General features: G+C 55.7%; 5 protein-coding genes across 5 annotated transcripts; 2 read left to right on the forward strand and 3 right to left on the reverse strand.

Annotated features, from left to right (window-relative positions):
• Positions 1 to 5,624: 5,624 nt before the first annotated feature.
• P884DRAFT_311453 (uncharacterized protein) lies at positions 5,625 to 7,624 on the reverse strand. The gene is made up of 5 exons (XM_069445198.1): positions 7,476 to 7,624; positions 7,327 to 7,394; positions 7,227 to 7,259; positions 6,709 to 7,083; positions 5,625 to 6,636 (listed from the first exon to the last, which is right to left on the reverse strand). Exons 1-5 carry the CDS (start codon positions 7,540 to 7,542, stop codon positions 5,773 to 5,775), a joined length of 1,407 nt encoding a protein of 468 aa, XP_069300900.1. The 5' UTR covers positions 7,543 to 7,624; the 3' UTR covers positions 5,625 to 5,772.
• A 671-nt stretch (positions 7,625 to 8,295) lies between these two features.
• P884DRAFT_326770 (uncharacterized protein) lies at positions 8,296 to 10,473 on the reverse strand. Its single transcript, XM_069445493.1, has 2 exons — positions 9,909 to 10,473; positions 8,296 to 9,840 (listed from the first exon to the last, which is right to left on the reverse strand). Exons 1-2 carry the CDS (start codon positions 10,044 to 10,046, stop codon positions 8,434 to 8,436), a joined length of 1,545 nt encoding a protein of 514 aa, XP_069300901.1. The 5' UTR covers positions 10,047 to 10,473; the 3' UTR covers positions 8,296 to 8,433.
• A 672-nt stretch (positions 10,474 to 11,145) lies between these two features.
• Positions 11,146 to 13,627, forward strand: P884DRAFT_191772 (uncharacterized protein; the record flags this gene model as incomplete). The annotated part of the gene is made up of 7 exons (XM_069437614.1): positions 11,146 to 11,190; positions 11,252 to 11,355; positions 11,649 to 11,779; positions 11,831 to 11,922; positions 11,971 to 12,304; positions 12,358 to 12,510; positions 12,576 to 13,627. 7 exons carry the CDS (start codon positions 11,146 to 11,148, stop codon positions 13,625 to 13,627), a joined length of 1,911 nt encoding a protein of 636 aa, XP_069300902.1.
• Positions 13,628 to 15,287: 1,660 nt separating this feature from the next.
• P884DRAFT_164496 (uncharacterized protein) lies at positions 15,288 to 15,935 on the reverse strand (the record flags this gene model as incomplete). Its single annotated transcript, XM_069437272.1, has 3 exons — positions 15,288 to 15,409; positions 15,600 to 15,671; positions 15,824 to 15,935. Coding segments are annotated over 3 exons (306 nt in total), but the record flags the coding sequence as incomplete, so codon positions are not given.
• A 3,989-nt stretch (positions 15,936 to 19,924) lies between these two features.
• Positions 19,925 to 22,859, forward strand: P884DRAFT_296453 (uncharacterized protein; the record flags this gene model as incomplete). The annotated part of the gene is made up of 3 exons (XM_069444411.1): positions 19,925 to 21,224; positions 21,277 to 21,659; positions 21,711 to 22,859. The coding sequence occupies 3 exons, from the start codon at positions 19,925 to 19,927 to the stop codon at positions 22,857 to 22,859; spliced, it is 2,832 nt and encodes a 943-aa protein (XP_069300904.1).
• Between the last annotated feature and the right edge of the window lie 1,680 nt (positions 22,860 to 24,539).

Below are 24,539 nucleotides of genomic sequence, written 5' to 3' on the forward strand. Positions count from 1 at the left end.
CACCGGTCTTACAGGTGTCCTCGCTGTCGGTATAGTTAATAGGGAGGCTGTTGTTGCATGTGTTCTTCTCGCCCAAGATTAGGATGTCATGACGGAACGACGCGCTGGGACACTATTGAATTAACTAGAGCCTCGGCAACCATCTTCGCCCCCGCCGTTTTGTCCTTTTTTCAAGGATGCTTTTGAGAGCCCATCCATGACAACCAAAAGGCAAACACTCCAAGGATGTGCCCACTTGCTGCGCTGCTGCTGTCGAGAGGGCGGACCCATCCCTGATCGTCGTCGCAGCCCTCAACGCATGGCACTGTGCCGGTGCTCCACTAGCAGCTAGTGTAATGCCCGGGACACAAGGGGCGGTGCTTTTGCGCATTTTGGACGCCCCTCCACCTCCTGTTCTCTGGGGCGAAGTCAGGATGCAGGTTCGAGACCCGGACTGTCACAATGTCCCATGTCTACATTACAAGTCAGATCGCTGAAGGTGGGCACAAGGGGGGGGGGGAGAAGGGGAGGAAGGGGGGAAAAGGGAAGGGGGAGGGGGTGGTGTAAGAGAGTCAATCCCTTGAGCGGTCTCTTTGATGGCGAAACAAGAGATCTCCGGGGCTAGGCCAACGCTCTGCACAGGCTGGAATACTTGTGGTGAAGAGCACGTTTCTTACGGTTTACCATCCCCCGAAACTTGCCGCTCTTGCACCCTGTTGGATTCCTGGTGAATCATGCTAGCCATCTACAGACTTGGTGGGCACAATAAGCGGTATGCTTACACTACTTGGAGGAAGGCAGCCGGGTGTGAGATTAGCCATCATCAACCGCATGCAATCCAACGCCTAGCGCCCCGATGGGCTCTTTTTTTCCTGAACTGGACAACGCGAGGCACTGCTCCCTCTATAAGCCATCCTGCACGTGTTGCTAAAACAGCCTTAAGGAGGGCAGCAAGGAGCCAACGGGGAGTTCTGATGCTTGGTTCTCGCTTTGTCACAGTGTTGAGCGCCGCTAGGTGCAGGCTCACAAGAACTGCTCATACCGCGTAACTACTATTAGGTAAAGTAGTGAGTGACTTATCACCTGGCGCATACTTTTTGCTGGGAGGCAGTTCCTCGGCACTGGTTTCGCAAATCCTTGTGCTCGAAACTTATCATGCTCATGGGCGGGCAAGTACGTGACGACACTTTTTCAGGCAGCACTGCCGCTCTGGGAAACAGCGGAGAGGGCATCTGAATCTTACACGCGCCTCAAGCAAGTTATTTTGCTGGCCGAACGGTGCTGAAAGCGGCGACCAGCATGGAGACCAACAGGTTCAGCTGCTGCGGCGATGCGGCGATGCGTGAGGGTTACCTACACTAAAAAGCAGAGGCCTGGGGAAGGCCCGTTGTGCGATCCTTCGGGCATCAGCGCCTCGGCCATCCCGCCAAGCGAGTGAGCGCCCAACAAGCTACATCCATGACCAAGTAGTACCCCTCATGACTCGCAGGATGGCGTGCCAACCTGGCCCAATCCTACACTGATCAGATTATTACTCTAGAGGAATGCTTGCAGTACGGAGTACTTCCGTATTTTGTGCTTTGTACACCCTGCCCCGGGTTGGTGGAACTGCCCGTCTGGCGATCCACGCGCCCTCCCAGCCCCAGGCGTCGGTGCGCGGATTTTTAGGGACATTAGATCATCACTTATTATAACTTGCTGGTCCCGTAACGGGCCGAGCCCCCTCGCGGAAAAGGGGTGGAGGGGAGGGATCGGACTGACTCCTGCGGTTACAGAACGCCGCGTACTTGTACTGTGCAGAAACGGAGGCGGTACCTGTGCGAACGTCGTGCCGTTAGGTACTTGTATGTACGTACATACAGTATTCCGTATGCTAGTGTAAATTCAAAAAACGAATTCCCTTACTGTTCCCATCTGACGGGAGCTGGGGCGAGCAAGCTGATGGGGGAAGGTGCGGCGAGCCGGGCGGTGTGCCGGAGGCTTCAAGCTGCGCGTTGCAAATGCGCCATCATTGTTAGTGTCGCTTGGTCGAGTCCGAAGCAGGGACTGGGCTCTCTGCTTTGGGGAGGGATTCGCGGAGGGCTCCGTCCTTGCTGGAGAGCGACGAGCTCGTTCTGCCGACCGCATCATCAGAAACAGCATTCGACAGTCTGGATTGTTTGCCCCGGTGACGTCTAGATTTGTGAATGGTGCCATGTTGGATGCTGGCAGTACGGTTTGCACAGACAGCCCAAACCATCGGGTCTGTGTCATTCTCTCCCGTCCAGCAGACATCCGTTTGCTTTTTTTTAAAAAAAAAATCCTTGGACGTCTCGGTTCCGATCTGAGACAAAGACAGCCAAGAAAGAAGTTTTCCACCATAACAGTTCGAGGTGAGACACCGAGGTGTGGCACAACCACTGGATCGTTGACCCGAGAGTAGGGTATGGATAAAACAAATGCCCAGCAGCCTGAGCGACCGCTGCGCGCGCATCGGCAGGAGGGCTCGCGTTCACGCCAACTCGGCAATAATTAGAACATGCAACCTTCGTTGGGTAAGTTACGCCAGCAGGAGGCAGTTGCCACGCCGGTTACTGACTGAATCCGACTTCTGCATGTTGTAGGTTGCAACTTGTTATGTATACAAGCACACGCTAGGCGGGTCATGTTTCAAAGCGGGAAGGATCGAGGCAGTGGTCCAAAGCACCCAACCTGAAAATAAGGAGGGACGCTCCGCAGCAGAAGTACTTGCCTCTCCAAAACCTTTTCACATCAACCAGCCCCCAACACCTTGCATTCCTGTTCAACGTCCACCAGAGCCCCAAGCCTGCGTCGTCTACGAGCTAATGGTTTGCTTTCAGAAGCGCTGTTGGGCCTCCGCTTGGTGTCGAGCCGCTCCCCATCGCGACTTCAGGTTTAATTTTAGCAGCTTCAACGACCTGCTACCTCCTTCCTTCCTTCCTTCCGCCCACTCTCGGCCACCGCGAAGTCAGCCCTCTCTTACTAGCTCTCTCAAGATATGACGAACGTTTAACCGCCGCACAGGATGGTGTCAAGTACTGAACCATCGCCTCCGTCCCAGCACACCTCGGACCCTCTCGGAGTCGGCCGCAAGCTATCCGCATAATACTCGAAAAGCTGCCGCTAGCATAAGTCGATAATTAAATCGAAAATATGGGACACCGTCGCCTTCTTCCCCCCTTTGGGAAAATATTCCTTAAACGGGCGTTTGACCAATGCTTCCAAGACCGCAATAGGTTTGGCAAGCTGCCGTCAGCTTACGGAGTCACAATCAAGCTACCTCATATGAACATCGATATGCCGCAAAAATCCGGGCCCATTCCGCCGTATCAAGGAGTTGGGAATGGACGGTTGTCGGATCTCGGCAACTCTATGGGAGTGCTCCGTTCGCAGGAACAACGAAACGAGGGATGGGGTCGAAAGATAACCGCCACATGTCTGATCGAGCTCCTTCAGCAGCCCGAGAAGGCAAGCATTGTCTGACCTTGTATCCTCTCCCCTGTCCTTCTGTTCCTGTTCCTCTTTTGGTAAGCAGACGATCAGGTACGTATTGTACATAGTACATACCGCCGCTTCAGCTCTCCATTACAACTATTAGTCCAGGCCGGCCTCAGGATCGCTGACAGAGACATAGCCAACCTATTCTGGTTGGTTCAACAGCTTACATTATTCAAACTAACCACCGCCTCGAACTTGGACTCCAAACATGTCCGGCACACTCCATCGACCTAACGGACATAGACACACCGGAGACCGAATACAGTCATCAACACACCCGTACCTCGAACGGAACTTTCTGGCTCCCGAATTCGCTCCGGAAATAATCAAACATCCTTCTCTCGTCCATGTCAAGCTACAGACCTATTTCGCTCACCTTTGTGGAGACTCAAGCATGGGTATCAACAAGGGGCCCGGCTTCGCGAGGACGACAAAGCGTCGAGTGGAGTCATGGAAAAACAACTACGCCTCCAATGGTTTTCAATCGTCGAGAGCATGGGTTTACACTAGGGGATACATAAGTTGGTCTTATTGTTCGAGGTGAGTCACTAAGATCTTCTCCTCGTCGGGGGGGACATCGCTAGCGTCGAACGTTTTCAACCGTTGAATCGATGTTCGACTGTCATATCACATTTGATGTCCCCTATCTCGAAAATTGAGTTTGGGTGTTGGAAGAGAGGATCCTTTGATTCCGCTCTTTCGGTAGCTGGGACAGCCTCAACCGCGCTAGCCTTCAGGGTCTAGAGTGCTGTACTCTTCAGGCCCTTGCTGTCAGTTCCAGAAGACAGGACTTGGGACAGCAAGGCCAGCAACATCTCATCGGATAGAAGGCGACATAGCATTTTACATATCTCGATGCCTAATTATACTTAGGAGGTAGGAGTGTCTGTGCTGCTTGATCTTCCAGGTCGCTGATCGAGGATTGCGCTGCTTTGACACGCAAGGCACGTCGGCACTGACGGTCTAGAAACCTCATTACCCTGATAAATTGCTCGTGGCCGCACAAGAGGGATGTTGACTGTGTAACCACTTGCGTTCTATCTGCAGATGGCTAAGTTAGCCAAGCATAACCCCGGAAGAGCCTAAGAAGGAAAAGGATAGAACTGTGCATGGGGCGTATCCGCCTCAGTTCCGCTTCTCATCACCGCCGCCCAGAAGGCGAGGCATGGGTTAAGGAGCTTCACTTGTCATCGCTTCAGCTTCTCATGTGCGTATTAATTACATACATCGCAAACGTGCTACACAACCAGTCGTATCGAAGTCCGGCCCAAGATTGCATAGACAATACGCAATTCATGAAGGCTGGGCGCTCAGCCTGCCAGAGCACAATTTCCAGATGTCAAGGAACAAGTCAACGGAGATGGATTCGTAGGGAAACGTCAAGCCAACACTTTTCTCTCGCAAGCTTGAGTCACGCGTTTGAGCCTCCACCAACACCTTTCTCTGGAAGAATGGGGCGCAATACTCAAGAAACAGGATCTCGTCCTGTTTTAGGATTCCGTCAAAGGAGTCCAACGTTTCTTAGCAAGTTGTCGTTCGAAGATTTAATTAGCCGTGAGGCGAAGGATTCGACACAAAAAGGGGCAAAACACCCACGGCAACTCATTCTCGGCCGGTGTGACTCGTAAGGTTTGACTCTCACTCTGCTGGCTCATGGACAAATCCATCCTCTGTCCTTACCTTTCCTCCCCCCTCCTCCTGGTTGGCACGCCAGGAATCGCCACAAATGGTGACTTGGTACGTGTCGCCACGAAGGGAGGCACTATTTTATATTGCCGCCATTACCATGGAGCTGCAGCGAAGTGTGGGATCTCGGTTGGGCTAGTTAGCGTGTGAAGAACTTCATTGAAGAAGACCGGAAGAACAGGTCGCGCGGCGGAAAGCCGACGGCTTACGAAATTGACGGTGACGTCAAGGCTGGATACGGAAATAAGTTTGTATGTACAATCAACATCAAAAGACAACCAGCAGCGAGGAACGCTCAGACTAGATGGTGACATGGTTGAGACGAAACAAAATATCCGAACTTCATTCCCCGCTCATGGAATCGTTTCAAGTTGCTTAAACACAGCAGAGCACGGAAACACACCGTCCCCGGTCCACACGGAAGAGAGAAGAGCAACGGAAGGAGGAAGAAAACAAGCTGAAGTCATGGATCCCAACCCGAAAGTATGCCCATCACAGGAAACAAGTGATGGGGTTTAAACAACGTGAGATGCATATTTCTTCGCGTCAGACGCCGCCGCCGCCGCCTCCTAAGACGCACGCCCCGGCACCCAGTTCCTAAACAGTCTGCTAATACCGATAGGCGTGCCCCCCATCAGCAGTCGCCGCCGCGGCCGAGGAGGAACCGCCTCCGCTGCCACCAGAGCTTCCCCCGAATCCAGGATGGGACGACTCAAATGACAGCGGGGGCGGGCCGCGGTCGCTGGCGCCGGCGCCGGCGCCGGCGCCGAGCCGCCTCGAGGACGACGAGGCATCCGCGTAATGCTGGTACTCGGATGGAGGGTCCCGGAAAGGATCTTGCCCGTCGTCGTGGTCGTCGAGGGCCGAGCGGTGATTGAACGGGTCGGACACGGCTTTACCTTTGCCGTTACCGCTGCTGTTGCTGTTGCTGCTGCCGCTTCCGCTTCGACCGATGCCTTCGCCGGCTACGGCGCTGCGGGAGGGGACGGGCGGCGGGGCCGTGGAGTGTGGTTCTTGCGGCGCCGGGCCCGAGGTATTGCTGGACCCGCCGTTCCCGAGCTGCTTCTTTGCCTGCAGCACGGCGCGGCGGTGGTGGTTCAGGGCCTGCTGGAGCTGCTCGTTGGTGTCGATCAGGCTCTCCATCGTGTCGTTGTCGGGCGCCGGGTCCTCGGCGCTCATGTACCCTTGTATGCTGCGCGAGGCGCTGCCGCACCGGTCCGCGAACTCCTTGACGAGGTCGTTGGAGAGGATTTCCGAGGGCGGCGTGCAAGCCACGAACTGCTCCAGAAGCTTGGCTGATGTCCGCGCTTCTTCTAGCCGGTTTGCGAGCTCTGCTGGGTCGGGCAGGCGCTTGCCGTGGTTGGGCCGAGGATAGTGAGCTTGCGCTTGGGCCTGCTGGTATTGATGGTAGCCCGGGGCCACCGCGGTCGGGTACGGCGCACCAGGATTCGGATACGGTGCAGCAGGCACGCCCTGTGCTGCACGTCAGCTTCCACGTCCCCTCGGGCGGCTCTCATCATCGAGTTACGGTGTCAAAGGACGCACCCCATAAGCCTTGTATGCCTTCTCCTTTTCCTTCTGCCACATCTCGATGATCAAGGCCAACCCCTCGTCGAGGTTTTTGGTTGTCTCGAACGCGTCCAGCGTCTCCATCAGGATCTGGCGGACGCTGGGATCCCGCCCTGACCTAAGCAGTTCCTTTGTGACATCGACGAACTTCTTGTCCAGAAACCGCGTGAACCCCGGCCCGGGGTTGTCAGCTAGAATCCGCAGCAGCATGATGGCGTTGTATTGAACTGAGGGTTTCGACCAGTAATCCCGCTGCAGGAATTTGCGAATTAGACGAGCGGATTCGGCGGCGGCGGCTGGCGAGGCAACAGCAGCCTCGACAATTGATGGCAGGAAGATGACATCGTCGCCCTGTGGCTCCGGAAGGCCCCTGGCATCAGCTTCCCGCTCTGATTGTTTTCAAGATATGACGAACAGAAGAACGGGTTGTAGGAGGAGGGAGGAGGAGGGAAGGGGAGGGGGAGGGGGAGGGGGCGGAGCTGTTCTCGACGTACCGACGCGCTTCCGACGGACTGGCAAAATTGTTTCTGCGGGTTTGGTTAGCGCCTGCAATGTGCCAATCTCCGGTCGGCTACCAGCGAGGACAGGTCTTACCACACAGCGCGCGGCGATGGCTTCTGGGGTATCATTTGCGGGATCGACCGATGTCTCATCTACGCTCCCTGCCGAAAAGCAACGACGAGTCAGCTTCGAAGGGCGCTACTGCTGCTGTTTGGGAGACAGGAATCCATGTAAAGGCTTACCACCTCTACTAAGCGTTGGTCGCTTCATTATGGTGCCCAGCACCTTGTTCATGCTGAATCCCGCCATCTCGACGTTGAATGCGACAGCCGCGCGCGCGCAAGAGCCTCTTCCACCAGAAAGTTACCGGGGAGGAGGGGGCGCACAATTGTCGATCAAGCGGGGGATGAAGGAGAGAAGGGGGAATCGGCAGGACAGATTCGCGAGCGTGGTCGAGAATATGGCGTTTCGTTTCAAAGGTGCTTGTGAATCGGGAACCATCCGCCCGCGCCGAGTTCAAGACTTATTATCGCCTTTGTCACGCCTGCCGCGTCCCGCCCGTCGCATGTCTGGGCGCTAGGCAACAAGGGTCCTGGGTCCTGATCTGGGGACCCGTTTCCGCTGCAACGCAAGTCCTGGAAAACCGGGGACACAAGAGCGAATCGCAGAGAGCGTGAGGGCCTGCTGTTGAAAGAAGCCCTTTGGGTTCTCTGACACTGTGTCAACTGATGGCGGCATTGTTGCCCGCTGGGAGCCGTCACGGGGCTGCGCCAAGCGCCCAGACGCGTGTTGCCGGGCGAAGCTCCGAATCGTTCAACTTCTCTCCGACTCCTCCAGAGGCCTCCTATTTCTTTCCACGTGGTGGTCATCACGCAAAAGGGGATTGCGTCGCCAAGCCCTACCTCGAAGATGCGAGAGAAAATTGAAGCTTTGCACAGCCTCGCTGCCGCCCTCCGGACGCGCAAGCGATCGCCGCCCCGATCGAATCGGCCGTCAGGGTCCATGACCGAGCGGGATGATCGTCTGGTGTTTGTTGATAAGATAACGTTAGTTAACTAAGCCCCGCGATCTTTCAACTGGTGGCTTTGCAAAGATCAAAAGACAGTGCCGGTTGACGTTTGTATACGGTGTTTTCATGTCCTACGCCCCATCCAACTGCTACTGTAGAGTACTCGTCATAATTCTATTACATGACAATGGTTAATCCTCCTCCTCGTCAGGCATGATATCCTCGACGACGAGGTTGCCACCTCTGCCCATCTTCTCACTGACGGTGACGACCGTGCTCGGCTCAAATGTTTCTCGCGGCATGACCGAGGCAATCCTGAACCCGTACTTGTGCTCATAGCCCTCAGGTTTCTCCGGCTTGTCGCTTCGGGACTCGTTCTGCAGGAGGTCATAGCACTCCACGAAGGCGTAGAGCTCGTCCATGGTTGTTTGGCCCGCAAATCGCCGGATCACTCTTCCGGCACCAGATGAGGCAGGCATGTTGAGTGCCAACCGGACCGCGTCCTTTGAGCCGGCATCTGGCTCGGGCGCGATGGTAGTAGCTCGCCATTCCCTCCACCTTTGCCGCTGCTCTTGCAACCGTGCGGCCGCCTCGGCCTCTTCCCTGGCACGCTTCTCGGCCGCCGCCGCCGCCGCCGCCGCTTCTCGTTTCTGGCGCGCCCTCTCCCTGTCTGCGGCCAGAGACCTCTCGTATGCAGAGTCCTGCTGAGATCGCAGGTTGCGTGCCATCTCCTGCGCGGCTCGCTCCGCCCGCACACCGTCCAGGTCAGGCCCGTACTTGGCGATGGCGCCCTGGATCCCGGCGAGGTACGATTCAGGGGTCATCGGTCCAACTAGGCGTTTGACGATTCCCATGCGTGTGCTTCCCTCCTTGGGCGTGAGGCAGACGAGGCATGAGAAGGGGAACTTGACACAATTATACTCTCTCGCGACCTGATATGCCTCCGAGTCCAACACGTTCCCTCCCCACAAAATGATGTTGTTGGCAGGATCCTTGATAAAGTTCACCACCTCCGGCGACAGAAGCGTATTCCGGACGAAGGACTCGGTATCGTCGTGCTCGGGGGACAGGATAACGGTCAGCAAGAACTTGAGGTCCCTCTTGGACGCGTCCAACGCTTGGGCGTGACCGCCTTCGTAGAAGGGAAGGCCGTGTGCCCCATACTCCTCCTCAAAATCGCGCCGAAACCTCTGGGCCGTTTCCTTGGGCAAGGTCAACCTCCGCCCTCCTGTCTGCCTCAGTCCCTTCGAGATCGTCGACGCCACGAACCGCGGCCGGAGCGATTGTGGGAGGAAGGACAGAAAGTAAACGAGCGACCTGAAGACGCCGGCGAAGAGCTTGTACCCGAACCGGAAAGGCGCGAACAGGACGGCCACCAAGAACGGTGTATGGTACTGTACCGAGGGCCGAGGCACCACCCGTGGTGCAGGTTCTGTTCGAGGCCGCCTTGCCGATCGGTGAGGGAGAGTGTCGGCATCTAACAAGCTCTCGTGAAGGTTCTCGTGTCTCGCTGTCACCCGTGGGACGCTGTTGAGTGCAGCCTGGGCTTCGGCAAGCAGGTCGGGACCTTCGCCATCGAAGAACTTGGCAATCGCAATCTGTATGAAGCTGAAGTCAGCCTAGGCTACATGGGCATCCATCACACACCTCGAGGTTATGAGCTAACCTGCACGTTCCATTGCGACCTCTCGAGGAGGGGGACGGCATCCTTGATCTCCTGGCTGGTTACATCCGTGAACTGTTGAAGAGCCTCTTGCTGGCTCGCTGAGAGACTGCTCAAGTCGAAGTCTCCATTGCTCGCCATAATGATCCGAACCGCCACGCCCGTCCTATCTTGACGGATCGATCAGAAGAGATCCGCATCAACTGTGCCGTATACAATATCCGACGTTTCTCCAAAAAGCAGTCCAATAATGCCTGACAGAAGTCGATGGTCGAGACCGGTCAATCAAGCCCTCGGTGCTGACAATACACGAGTTCCACAGCGATATCCGAAAGGCCGAAGCAATTGCAAGTTTGCCTGCGCGGCCCGTGACAAGTTGTTGTACTTGCAAGTCCGTGGTTTAGTAATCAGGCGACGCGAGTTCGGCAGATTGTTGGGGCACAAGTTTTTTTTCTGGCCTTGGGTGGCCAGAAATCGTCCCGAGGTCGTTGGTAGTTGCAGGTGGCCGATCGTACTTCGTTCTCGACCTGTTGTGTGGCCTTTACGTGTACGTACACGGCGGATGAGGTCAGCATGCATGGACGCAGGCAGTGGATTTTATGCTCCTAAGTTTCGGTCGCTATTCCGGAGCCTAGCGCCTGGCAGCGCACAGGACATGCAACGCAATGTCTGGCCCGTGCGTCAGCTGGCCGAGGGCAAGCACATCCAACGATCGGGGAGGGGCATGGCCCCACCAATTAGCGTGGGCCGCCCGCGCTTCTTCTTTCCCTTTGACGCTTTGCTGCACTTGCACCGCAATTCGACTCCTGGGATCTTGGACCCCCAACAAGCTTGGCTCGGCGGCGATCGTGCTCCAAATCCGACTTCGATAATTACCACTGGCATTGCCGCCGCCTCTTTGGCGTCGCCCTGACCACAACCCTTCGTTTTGCCGACGCCGTTGGGTCGCTCCCCCGACGCAATTGCCGTCGCCTGCCCTCCTCCCCCGTGTTTTGCTCGGATGCCATCTTCTATGGGTGCCTCTTCGCCCGTTCGGTCAAAACATGGGAGAATTCCACCATCATCAAGTGAGCACAGCACAGACTCCTTGTTTCCGTGTTACCGGGCTACGTCTCTTGCCTGCTCTTCGGCGCTAACGATGCTTTGCGCCAGATATCGTAGAATCGGTCACGGTGCTATCTCTCTGTCCTTGAACTGACCTGACGGGAACCCGCCATGGCCGCGACACGATTCCCTCCGAATGACCTGCGGCGCCAGGTTGGCTCTCCCAGATCTAAGGGTCGAGGTCGGTTATCCCCGGCTTCGTTGGTCAGACCGCCGCTGACGGCCGGCACATAGAGAACAAGGACACGCTCTGTCGCAACATTCTCATTTACGGAAACTGCCGCTATGAGGATCAAGGTTGCACCTTCAACCACGACCAAAACAAGAACTCTTCCCAATCAGAATTGTAAGTTGGATGGATGCCAGGACTCGTCCGATGCGATGGCCTCATGTTGCCGAGCCCACCCTGCTTGGCGATTTGCACCGCGTAATTCCGAAGAGGCACCATCGGTTGAAGACCGAGTATGGGAGGCTCGCGATGGGGTCCGTTTTTGCCACGCTTGGAGCTCCCAGGGTAGCGCCTTGATGGGTACCACGTTTTGTTCTGCTCGCGGACTTGACTCGATAATCTTGGCACCATCGCGTCGGCTTGTTTCGAACCACCCATTTCATCGGTTCACGTATCTAACCTCCGTGCAGTCCCAAGAAGTCATTCAACGTCGACTCTCCATCATTCACGCCATCAAGCCAGACGCAAGGAGCCGCTAAGAAGTCTACCCTGTCTTCGCAGGCTGCGAACGCCGTGCCGTTTACTCCCCGTGGGGTGGGCAGTGAGTCGTGTACCCCCCGGGTTGTCTGCGCTGCATCTGACACGGTTTCAGCACCGAACCTTCAGCAGACCGCCGAGGCTTCGGTGTTCAACCCGGCCGCGATTAGAGAGTTCACTCCGCAAAACTATGACATTTCCAACACCGTATGTTCTGGTCCAAATGCGACAGCAACGGTGCTGACCCGTATGCAGGCTACAAATGGCGTGCCGCAGGAAAACGGGATCTTTAATGATCCCTTCACCACTCTGGGCTCGATCGGTGCGGCATTACCCGCTGCCGGACAGTATAATCTCTACGCCTCGGATCACAGCACTCTCGCGACCCCTGGGGCGCAGTTCTACCCACAGCACGGAACTTACCCAGCTGGTCCGCTTCAGCCGCCCAACTATCACCTCTACCAACCGTACGATACCTATCGGCAGGATCTACAGCCTTGGCAGCGGGCTACCTACGACTTTTTCATGCCGGCCAAGATGCGGGAGGAGCTCCAGAAGAAGATGTTCGCCACGCAACAGGTGATGCCAAGTAAGTCCGTCATGACCTTTGTTGCATGGACGACGGAGTGCTTACGCTGCTAGATTCCGGGCTTCCCCAACTCGAACGCTGGCATTCCTTGTTTCCACTGGACACCCACAACAGGAAAAACACCTCGTCCTTTGGCTACCCTAGCTGGGTATACAAGGCTCAAAATAGCCGAACTGGGAGATACTACGCTCTCAGGAGGCTCGAAGGTATGGATACGGGAGCCCGTAAATTCAACCAGTCTGGGAAAGTAGTCATTAACAAGTCACGTCAGGTTACCGATTAACCAACGAGAAAGCTATTCTGACGGTCATGAAGGAGTGGAAGAAGATCAGGAGTGCCAACATTGTCACAGTCCACGAAGTGTTTACCACCAGAGAATTTGGCGACAGCTCCCTCATCTTCGCCTTCGATTACCATCCTCTGTCGAAAACGCTGCAGGAGAACCACCTCCAGCCTGTTCACGGCAACCGTTATCGGGCACCAAGTTCCGTACCGGAGAACGTCATTTGGGGCTACATCTGCCAAATCACTAACGCACTCAAGACCATCCACTCGAGCAAGCTCGCAGCGCGGTGTCTCGAGCCAAGCAAGATAATCATCTCAGACAACAACCGCATTCGGCTCTCCGCTTGCTCCATCCTGGACGTGGTGCAGTTTGAAAGCAACACAAAGTCTGTTCAGGAATTGCAGCAGGAGGATCTTGTCAAATTCGGGAAGCTCATACTCTCCCTGACGACAAATACCCTGCCCGCCCACCTGAACAACATCCCGGCAGCGCTCGAGTCGCTAGGCGCCAAATACTCGGCCAATCTTAAGGACGCCGTGGCCTGGCTGGTAACACCGCCGAACCCGGGCGAACCCAAGAGCATCGAGCACTTCATTAGCGGTATCGCCACGCATATGACGACGTTCTTCGACCTTGCCCTCCAGGACAACGATGAGAAACAGTTTCACCTTGCCAGAGAGCTGGAGAACGGGCGTGCCGCACGCATCATGATGAAGCTCATGACGATAGTCGAACGAGGCGAACTCGGCGGCGCGCAAGCCTGGTCAGAAACGGGCGATAGGTACCAGCTCAAGCTCTTCCGAGACTATGTCTTCCACCGCGTCGATGCGGACGGAAAACCCAACCTGTCCATTGGGCATATGCTGAGCTGCCTGAACAAGCTCGACGCGGCCATTGACGAGATGGTGGTCCTGACGAGCCGCGACAACGAGACAGTCTTTGTGCTCACCTACCGGGAGCTCAAGCAGATGTTTGATCGCGCGTTTAACGAACTCGTGAAACACAGCAAGACCGGCGCCCCCGGGGCGAACAACTAGGCGGCGCAGCCGCCGATGGCGCCGGTTTCGACGCCGAGAGCTCCTCTGGCAGAGGATTCTGTTTCGTTGCCGCCTGCTTCTCTATACCCTCTGCAGGGATCCGCTCTGGAGAGCTTTCAATATATCAAGGAACGTGCTCGGAGAAGACGTGGAATGGCGATGAGCAGTCCGGCAACGTTTGATCTCTCCGTGGATGGCGCTGTAGGGATTTATTCGGCAGGGGCTGGCTTGGTGGGTTCTACTTTGCTTGGCCCTGGTCCTGGTGGGGTAAATCCGGCGGATTTGGTTTCGGTGAGGGCAGTTTCGAAGGGGGGAATGGAGGCACGGTTGCCTCTGGAAGTTGTTTCCGATGGACACGTCTCGACGCGTGACGATTTGGCGAGATACGAAACGGAGATGCTTGAATCAGGAATGCGCGAGTCGTTAAGCCGTGGGCCGGCAGCGCTTGACCTGGCAGGCGATGTGTCGGCGACAGGTGAGCCGGACCAAAGTCAAGCACCTGGTTGTGAACCGGGACAAGTCGAGCCAGCGGTGGTCGGACCAGCAAATAACGCCCTGGTAAGGCAGAACCCGGAAAGCGATGAATCGGCAATAGGTGGCCAAGTTTCGAATATTGGGACGAGTTCCACTAGGATGCTTACGGGTCCGTCAAGCATTGTCCCGGCTCTTCCAGATCTAACAAAACTATTCCCGTCGACATGTGGTCCTGCGACGCCCACTGTGAGGGGTTCAACTTCAGCAGACCATGTTCCGACGACGAACTTTTCATCACGACAAGATAACCTGGAGAGGCCCTTATCACTGATACCGGGTTGGCAAAGGCGAATATCGACGTGGGTGGAAGAGCAGGCCCGACTCTGGGCTGCAACCTATTCGGGACCTGGTCCGCAAGCGAGGCTTACCCGAAAGAGCCTTAAGGATGATCTACGACGATGAATAACAGCACTGCGGTGCCCTAAGCGGTTGGGGATTTAGATTGGCACGGAACACGGCCACTGCGGCTCGCGAGTTGAGTATATGCCAGGGAACTAGGGGGACTCAGGTGGTGTCGAACTTACGAGTTGGCAATTTGGCAATGGCGCTTGGAAAGTATCAAAGTGGGCAATGATGAGCGTATATACTTATATAGCGATGGGCCAGTAGTTGGTGACTTGGAGCGGGTATAGGTTAGCTGTCGCAAAACAGGTCAAAAATACAAATATGTATTCTCTCTGTCTCTCTATCGAACATTAAAGATGACGCAGATGTTAAGAGGCCGTGAGAACGGGGAGACAGTTCACACAAGTTGGAAACAGTCACCAGAACCCTTGAATCGCGAAGTGTTTATAAATTGCGTGCCCTCACCGGGTGGGGGGCGTCTGTACATTTGCAATTGCCTTTGCCGGGCTAGCATCAGGTGGGTAGAGTCAAGACACTACTTCGACTCTCACGCGGATCATTCCTGGAACGACGTTCCCAGGCTTGTATCACGGGACCAGTGCTTCGTAGCTGGTCCCTGTCAGAAGCGAAAGGGACGCGAGTCCGCCCCTTCCTCCTTCCTCCTTCCTCCTTCCTCCTTCTCCTTTTTCCTTGTCCTCAACACGACCACCCAAGTATCCGAGCTCCTTCGGGTTTTCTGACTTCTAAAACGGCGGAGCCTGACCTCCCTCGTTCACTCGTCCTCGGCTTGAAGGAACGGATTGGCTATCACCTCGCTCCCGTCGACGGGGCTGATCACAACGAGCAGCGTGCCGCGCACTACCACGAGCCCCAGCGGTCTGGTCATCTCGTTGCCTTCGTCGTCTGTCGTCGAGGAGCAAATGCGAAGGTCAGTTTGCGGGTTTCCACGCCAGCGATCCATTCCTCTGTTGAACAAAGAAGGGGGGTTGTTTGGGAAGGACGTGGTGCGGGAAAAGGGATGGGCAGAGGGCACAGGAAAGAGGGCAAGGGGGGGGGGGGTGGTCACGAAAAATCCCCATGCGTGTGTACATACCTCGCAGCAGCTCCTCAACCTCGTCCAACACCAGATTCATCAGCGCATCATACCCCTTCAACACGCCCGTCGCTAAACGAGAGGTAAGCAGGTTAGTAAACGTCAGATTGCGCCTTCATTTCGCCTCGGCCACCCTTTCTCATTCCCTCGCGACTTTGTGGGAAGAGAGCGGCTCGGGGGTTGAAGGGTGGGGAGCGAAAGGGGGAATCGCAAGCGGAACGAACCTTCCCGGCCGCCGTTGAACTTGACGGTGATGCGCTTATCCATGTACTTCTTGAGGTCGAGGATGTTCTCCTTCTTGGGCCGCTCCTTGTCCTGGCCCTGCTGTCCCTGGCCCTGTCCCTGCCCCTGTGCGGCCGCCCCGCCGCCTCGGCCTCCTCCGCGTCCGCCGCCGCCGCCGCCGCGTGCCCCTCTATGGCCGCCGTGGCCGCCTCGGTGTGGCCGATCTGCCATCGTTTTCGCTTCTTGGTCGTTTTCTCTCTCCTTGGTTCCGGCGGATTATTATTATATAAGGTTGGGAGGGGTTTGGTGCTCGAGGCGCAATTGTAGATTGATGTGCCGCTAGCTAATGAACGAGCGGGAGGTGAGGCAATGCCTATGCCCTGCGTAACGTAAAAAGTGTAGTGTCCAACTTTGTGCTGGTGCTTTGGGATGCTTCGTTTCGTGGTGGGGCCCTGACACGCGGGAGGTTGATTGACCGTGACGTGCCAAAACGCCCAAAGGCGGACCAGCAAAACCCCACAAATCTCGTCTTGGCAAGCATGGCGGTGGTGGGGTCATATTGTGGCCAAAGCTTCTATGCCAAGCTTTCACACCCGTCCATCTTTGATGCAGGGGTTGTGTTTGGTCAGGAAACACCAAGTGGTCTGTGCTCAACAATAAACCGACTTCAACGCTTACCGAGATCCGTGGGAAGCCAGCGTGATTTGTTGGGAACAGGCATTAATAAGAAACTGTTGGAGTGTTATGTTTCTAGGTTTGCCAACATTATACGAGCTTGTCATTGTATGTCTTCGATCGCTGCGCCACGACGTATCTCGGCTTGAACGAAGAGTTCCCGTGGCAGAGCTTTAAAGCTAATTATCCCTCCTTGATGAGACAAGTAGGAGATAACCGTGCTCAGGGCACTTGGATTCCGGCATTGTGTCTCGTCGTGGACGAAGATGGCGCAAAAAGTCCATTCCTGGATATATCAAGTATCCTATCTGGTCGGGTTCACATGTCAGAACAATCTCCTACCCCTCGATTCCGGTTGACGGAACAACCCAATAGAGTGATACTACCATTTTCATGGTAGTCAATGCCTCAAATTTGAGGGCTTGTGAGGTATGAGTAGTTGAACTTCTTTTTGAGGTAACAGTGTGCAGAGATCACGACAGTCGTCTGGTCTATCCTATGCGGTCGGAACTGCGAAATAGCCTTCCAACAGGGGCAGAAATCTCTTCTGATACAAGACAAAGAGTTGTACGAGCCTTGTCAGTTTATGCTTGAATATGCGTGTATTCTTCGTTATTACTCTACTCCTTAAGGGAAGGCCGGAAAGCAGTAGAGGCAGATCGTTGGGTATGCTTGAAGCTTGTACCACGTTGTAGGTTAAAGAAGTCAACTGAAAGACCTAACGCAAAGTCCGTGAATATGCCACGAGAAATACTAGTATATCCTCTTATCTACCTTGATGGGCAAGACAACGAGCTATGCGTAGAGTCTGAGGTCAATTCCAATCCTCAAGGATCTGGACAGAAGGATATAAATATACGTATAAGGAAACTTTCCAATTGCCACTTCTTAGCATTTGCTTGCTAGTTTGCAAAGTGACGGTATTCACTAAACGATGAGATTAGGCTCATGCAAGCGTAACCCGGTTCGCTGCCCTCTTAGGCAGAACTTTCAGCTGGCGATTATCCAAGACTTGTTCAGGCCAGAGCCCAGAACATTAAAGGGCAAGATTGCTGTTCCTATGCAGCTTGTCCCCGGATCAGAGACATGATGCGGTTGCCGGAGCGGGTTGGCACCGGTTACCATGGCCTTCGAATACATCTAGATTTGATCAGGGGCGACCCAATCCGCCCAAATTAGAGATTCTGACATGCTCCTCGCCACCACATTTTCGTCACTCTAAGGACTGCTCATCTAGGGCATTTCGTGTAGGTCATATTGACCAATTCGTCTGGCGGAATCATTGCCTAATGCTGTACGCGTGGCAACCAAGAGTCACTAGCAACCACAGCTGGGATGCAAAGCCAGCTTGGCGAGGGCCAAAACATCGTTTTTCGGGGCTCTGAATGGCACCGAGGCCTCCAGACGGCCCTAGCCCTGGCTTGACACGCAGAGAAAGGAGGCAGGATGGCGGAGGCATCCTCGGCGTCTTCCGCATACCCGAGCCCGATGTCGATGTGACAACAAACTCGAACGAAGAAGTAGGCCGGGAGTTGTTCTAACTGCCAGAGAGGGGTGCACACGACAGGTCTGAATTGTAAACGCCTCTTCCGTGCCTTTTCCGTGCCCCGTACTTCTAGTAGGCATGGCCCTGCTACGTCGGGCATCACATCCAGATTAAGCGCGTCTTTTCACCCCCATCACAACCGTCCCCCTTAATTCCAGGGCTGCATGCTTCATCCTCGAAACTACACGGCGATCTATACCAAGAAACGACATATGTTTTCTCAACCCGTACGCACGTGTATGATGGTTTGTTTGGCATCGTCAAACCTGCAATGCAGGTCACCTTGTCTAAACTAGATTGAACATGCAGTCAGTGGGGCGCTCCCCGGATGTCTCTGGATGCCAACGCGGACTGAGATGCCTGTGGCGCCCGCTCGGTGTGAGATGTGAGAGGATCCTTGCGCCGCCGCCTTCTAAGGAGGGGGCTTGGACAAATCTGGTAGTATGGGGTCACGGCCGGTCATGAGAACGGTTCACCCTCGAAGCATGTACTGTACGTTACCAAATCAGCATAACGAGCTGATCGGTCCCGGACAGTAAACCTCGCCTTCTCAAAGGTTTTCAGTCATGAGCGGCCGGACCCATGAGGTTAATATCCGCGCCATTTTAGGCAAGCATGGCAAGGTGCACTGGGAGAAGCCCGAACCTGGAAGTTGCCGCCTGTTGAAGAGCAACCTAAGGACTTCCCCCCTCTCCCTGCTCCCACTGAACCCCAGCCGGGCCCCTGCTCAGCTCGGGGCCCCCTCTTCGGCAGCTAGTCGAAAGTCATTGTGGTCGGGGTTGAAATTGAAGGGAGCACCTGCACATCCTACAATTCGGAAAAAAAAAAAAAAAAACAATTCAACGGGAGCATGCCGTCCCATCAAAGGGAAGCTTGCATGTGCCAACAGAAAGCCCGACAGCATCGTCCGGCTGAGACGGATTAATACATGTCAGTCAGTTGGGATAACCGCACATCTCACCCACCCGCCCAACCTGGGCTCGAGCTGGAGTCCGCCGCAGAAGCAAGTAAGTGGTAGACGATCTTAGCCCTCGCCTCAGTCGACGGGCACCGTATACACCGCACCGACCTCAATGTGTGCACCTCATCGGCGATGTAGGCCCCGAAGCAGACCCAGGGTAAATAAATAAACGAGGCGATGACGGAGAGATAATCTTGGGTGCAGGGTGCATGGCAAGAGATCATCAGGATGCCACCATCTTGCAGGAGTCTCACTCGACCTAAGTGAGTCCTTGTTCCCTCGTGCTGCGTGATTGAGATTAGATCGGTCCATCCCCCCCTACCACCCAACCTCGGCGCATTCCTTAAATACAGGTTGCACCCCTTGGCTCTTCCCGTTGAATCCGCTTCCCCTTCTCACTCCGCAAAAGCGCACACCTCTCTGAACACCCCCCACCCCTGTCCCTCCGAACCACCACCTCTTCTTACCGTGGCACGAGTGGGTATTGTATTGTTCCTCCAACTATTGCAAAACTCCGCACACGTCGCCATTGTGACGCGTTGTCTTGCAATTCATCTTCCCAACTTCCAAATCTATCTTGCCGCTTCTTCACTTTCGCACCGCCTCCACGCAGGCAGCCGACGGAATACATATCTCTTTTTTTCGAGCTCGCGTGATCTCCATTGCTATCCCGAACGCACCTCAGCCTTTTCTTCGTGTGTTGCATCCGTACCGCGCCGCGTCTTCACGGGCCACCTGTGCCGTCAGCCCAGCCTTCTCGGTCTGCGAGCATCTGACTGGCCCCCCTGACGCGCGTTTGCTCGTCTCAGGTGCAAGCATTACTGCGGTCCCGCAGACCATCCATCGAATTCACCAACTTTGCACGTACTCTGAGAGTCAATTAATTTGCCGCACATCAACTCACCATCACCATTTGCGACAATGGCGGCTGTACAAGCCGCCCCAGCGGTGGCCGAGCTTGACTCGCTGCTGTGCGGGTCAAGCTTCACAAGTAACGACTCGACAGAGACCTCGTCGTCCAATTTCGCTTCCCTGAGCTCCACACCACCGACCACAGTGTCCCCGGATAGCATGTCTCTCGCCTCGGAGCCGGACCTCCCAAAACCAGAGAGCGGCATCGCGCCCAGCATCGAGGCAGTGATCGCCGTCACCGATTCGCACGAGCCCCGAGCCGAACAACACGCGTCTGGCCAGCAAACACCGGTCGGCGAGGACGCTATTGTCGTCGCAGAGCCGCCCCAACCCACCGAATCCTCCGAACCCGCCGAACCTTCCCCCACGAGCCGCCCGCGACGAGCTCGGTCTAGCCTTCCGGTCTACAACCTCGCAAAGCTCGCTGGCACCGACATACATGGCAAGCGGAGGTCCAAAGGAGACGCAGTCGTTGACAAGAGACGCCGCACCATTTCTGAAGGCACGCTCGCGAATCATGACGATTCGGCCCCAAATGGCTCGACAGACGCGCTTGGAAGACCAAACCAAGCTGGCCAAGATGATGCCGACGCGTCTCGGACGCGTGGCTCAGGCCCCGTTCTTCACAAGCCCAAGAGCGCCCGGGTTTCCAAAAGATCCTCTTCAAGTCCCGCCCCGGCGCGTCTGACGCGCCGCGCCGCGCGTCTTTCTGGTGCGCCCGTCGAAAACCTTACCCTGAAGCTCTCGGCCCTTGGGAAGCGTGGCAAAAAGGCGATCGAGAAGGGATTCGGCCGGCTCTCGCGCGAGCTTTTGCGTTTGAAGGACACGGACGAGTTCGCGCATATCGATACGCGCCCGGTCCGGTACACGGTTTGGAGCAACGGCAAATACGTCGACATAGATCCGTCCCAGGAGACCCCTGCCCGAGAGCCGCCGCGGAAGAAGGTCAAGGTGGACGAGAAGGCGAACAATGACGAGCAAAAGGCGGCGCCGTCGGAGAAGCCAGAAGCTGGCGCACCAGACCCAGCCAAGAAGCCGCGGCAGAAGAAATGGCTCGAGAAAGGCCTCTACGCCGGCCAGGAAGCGCCGACCGATATCTTCAAGGGCCTGACGGCACAGGAAAAGAAGAAGCTTGCTTCGCTCCCCGAGCTCATGCGCAGGGGCAAGCCGAACAAAACCTTCCCGCTGCCCATGTACAATGGCCTGCGCATCCTTATCCACGGGCGTGATTTCAAGCTGCCGTTTGATGTCTGCAACCCTCTGCCTCCTGGCCAGCCCAAACCGGCCGCGTATCGCACCATGACGAAGAGTAAGCCCCGGCCGTGAGATGGGCTGCCTAGCAAATACTGACGTGTGCCTAGATCGCTTCGTTGGGGATGCGGCATCGTACTGGAAAAAGACGCCGCATATTGAGGATTTTGCGTCCAAATGCGTCTGCAAGCCCGAGGACGGCTGTGGCGAGGACTGCCAAAATCGCATCATGCTCTACGAGTGCGACGAGACGAACTGCGGCATTGGCAAGGAGTATTGTCAGAACCGCGCATTCCAGGATCTTCAGGAGCGCACCAAGAAGGGCGGCCGGTACCGCATCGGCGTGGAAGTCTTCAAAACGAAGGACCGCGGTTACGGAGTGCGCAGCAATCGCTGCTTCGAGCCGAACCAGATCATCATGGAGTATACGGGCGAGATCATCACCGTCGCCGAGTGCGAGCGCCGCATGAACGAGGAGTACAAAGACAACGAGGTCAGCCGCTTGTCCCACTCTCCTGAAGGCCGAGATGTTGACCCCTTGCAGTGTTATTACCTCATGTCCTTCGACCAGAACATGATCATTGACGCAACCACCGGTAGCATCGCGCGGTTCGTTAATCACTCGTGCTCTCCAAACTGCCGGATGATCAAGTGGATCGTAGCCGGGCAGCCTCGCATGGCCCTATTCGCCGGCGACCGCCCCATCATGACGGGCGAGGAGCTCACCTACGACTACAACTTTGATCCCTTCTCAGCTAAGAACGTGCAGAAGTGTCTCTGCGGTAGTCCCAACTGCCGGGGCGTGCTGGGCCCGAAGCCAAAGGAGGTCAAGGCGCCAAAACCGGCCAAGGAAGAAAAGAAGTCTGTCAAAACGACCAAGAGAACGACTAAGACGACCAAGACCTCCAAAGCTTCGGCCAAGGAGAAGGCCACGGTCAGGACGACCGTCAAGGTATCCACCAAAACAGCAACGAAGCGGAAGGTCAAGGATGCCTTTGAGTTTGACGGAGACGAGGAGGAAGAGGCCGCCAAGACGGTCAAAAAGCGCAAGATCAAGACGTCGACCGGCGTCAAGCGGACCGTGTCCTCGGCCGGTCTGAAGGCGGCAAAGGGAGCAGCGAAGAAGGCAACCAAGGGCGTCACCACCATCAAGCGGAGCGTGTCAACTATCTCGGTCTCCTCAAAGAAGAAAACGGGCCCGAGCTCGTCTTCCAAGATAGTCACGACTAAGGCGGCCAAGGTAACCAAGAAGAAGACAACCACCGCCGTCCAACGCGGCGTCTCCAAAAAGATGGCTGGCAAGAAATCCACCACCACGACCACTTCCACCGCGACCAGTGCCAAAAGCACGACCACGGCAAAACCGAAGACAGTCGTCCCCTCCCGCAGCCCAAGCCTAACCATCGTGGCGGCAGGCGTCACCACCCCTGCAGCGCAAAAGAAGAAGAACTCCAAGGGGAGTTCGACTCCGGTCTCGGCGACCCCGACTTCGTCCTCGGCTTCGGCTAAGAGAGAGCTGCCCAAGCTGACAATCTCGGGCAGCGGCAAGACTTCGGCACGCAAGTGGACGCCCTCGCGCAAGGCGCTCGAGGCGGGCGTGGTGCTCGCGGGAAGCCCGGCTTCAGCCAGGTCACCAGCCAAGGCCGCGGGCAGCCCCAAGATCAAGTTGGTCAGCAGTGGTGGTGCGAAGTAGGATTTTCTTCTTCTTCTTTGGCTGCTTGCTCTCTCGCTCGATGGAGTGAAGGGGAGGAGGGCATTAGGGCGGGGTTGGACTGTAGGATGTTGCTGGTCAAGTAATGGGTTTTTTTCTTCTTTCCCTTCTATTGCCTTCTACTGGAGAAGGCGGGAGCTAGGAGCCTTGTAATTCCACCGATCTGCCTGCCTTCAACCTGCAAGGCGACTTCGACGGGTGGATCAGGCGTGTACGAGACCGAGGGAAGACGGCAGGGAAGTAGCGGACCCGCGACGGATGGATGCATGGGCGGATGGATGGAGAGACCAAGGAGTTTGAGGGTGTACTTCTGTGGGCCTTACTCGCTAATCGGCTACAACTGTTACAATGAGGGATGGGAGAAGGGAAAGAGGGGCCAGAGTGGTATTTTCTTTTGTTTTCCGTGAGCAGAGTGGGCTTTTGAAAGACGGATTTTCCTTTTCTTCTCATATATCATACACGGATCGAGGGATGGAGAAGGAAGGGAAAACATGGGAACTTGCTTGGGTGGAACGACTTTCAACAGGTGTGTACATATATATATGGTGTCGGGGCGGACCGGGAGTGCTTGTCTCAACCGTGGAAAGAGATCAGAGGAGCAGAGCCTGTAACTATACTGAGGCGGTGTTTCCTTTCTGTTCTCTCAGCGTTCTAAATCTCGCTGCGACGTCCAAACTTCCCACCGGGACAGGCAGGGAAATGAATGATATCTTTGACCAATTGGGCACCCCCGAGCAACTGGCCTTGGGCCTTGGATCGCTGCTGCCTTGATGTTACATGCTTAGTTTGGGTGTCTGGTACGGCGTACTTTGACGAGTGATGTGGGTCTTCTTGGATGAGAGAAGTGGTTCTTCGGTGTGCAAAGGAACAACCGCTCCGCAGCGGAGTGTCCCGGAAAACTCACAATCGGGCCATCGAACGAGGCGGTACATTCCCGCTCTCGCAAAGTCCGACGGACAGCTCCACGACTGGGTCCGAAGAAATAACCCACGTGCTTGGGCAGTTGCATCGGCGACGACGACGACGACTATACCGGGCGAACAGACCGAAGGGCGATGGGACGGCGTCTGGATAGCAATGACCCCCCCCCCCCAAACCATCAATTCCATCTGGATCTGGAAGCGGGAAACCAGTGGAGGCAGTTATCGCCTAATCGGAGTGTATCCGTTATATGCAAGTAATCGTTCTCGCTAACGAGAGATGGGGTGGCGAGGCCCAGAGGGAGGGGGCCAATGCGGGCCCCGATACTGCGATGTGTAAGTCTCCCAAACAGGCCGTAGCAACGATTCGTGCGTGATGTTCATCAGAAGAGCTGACCAGGTTGGCTCAGACGCATTGGATTGAGTTTTCCGACTGCTGTGCCAATCCAAAGCATAGTGGGGCCAGCAGAGCTGTGCAGTCGCAAGGAACTGGGACGCTGCTGCCTGAGTCGAAGCCAATAAGTTCCCGCGAATTTTAATTCATCGGAAAGAGAGGAAAGGCACAAGGCTACGTGCGCATGGTGAGGAAAATGCGGACTACAGCAAACATACTGTGTATGGAAAGGCACAGGTTTTGCGTCCCACAAGAATGATCAGCCCGGGAGAATAAGACCAAGACAAAAGGCAACCTACAAGGATATACGGGCACCTAGGTGTAATTGTTCATTCGTACGTACATCCA

The sequence above is a fragment of the Thermothelomyces heterothallicus genome, assembly GCF_042370625.1.
Source record: "Thermothelomyces heterothallicus CBS 202.75 unplaced genomic scaffold P884_scaffold_2, whole genome shotgun sequence".
Lineage (NCBI taxonomy): Eukaryota > Fungi > Ascomycota > Sordariomycetes > Sordariales > Chaetomiaceae > Thermothelomyces > Thermothelomyces heterothallicus.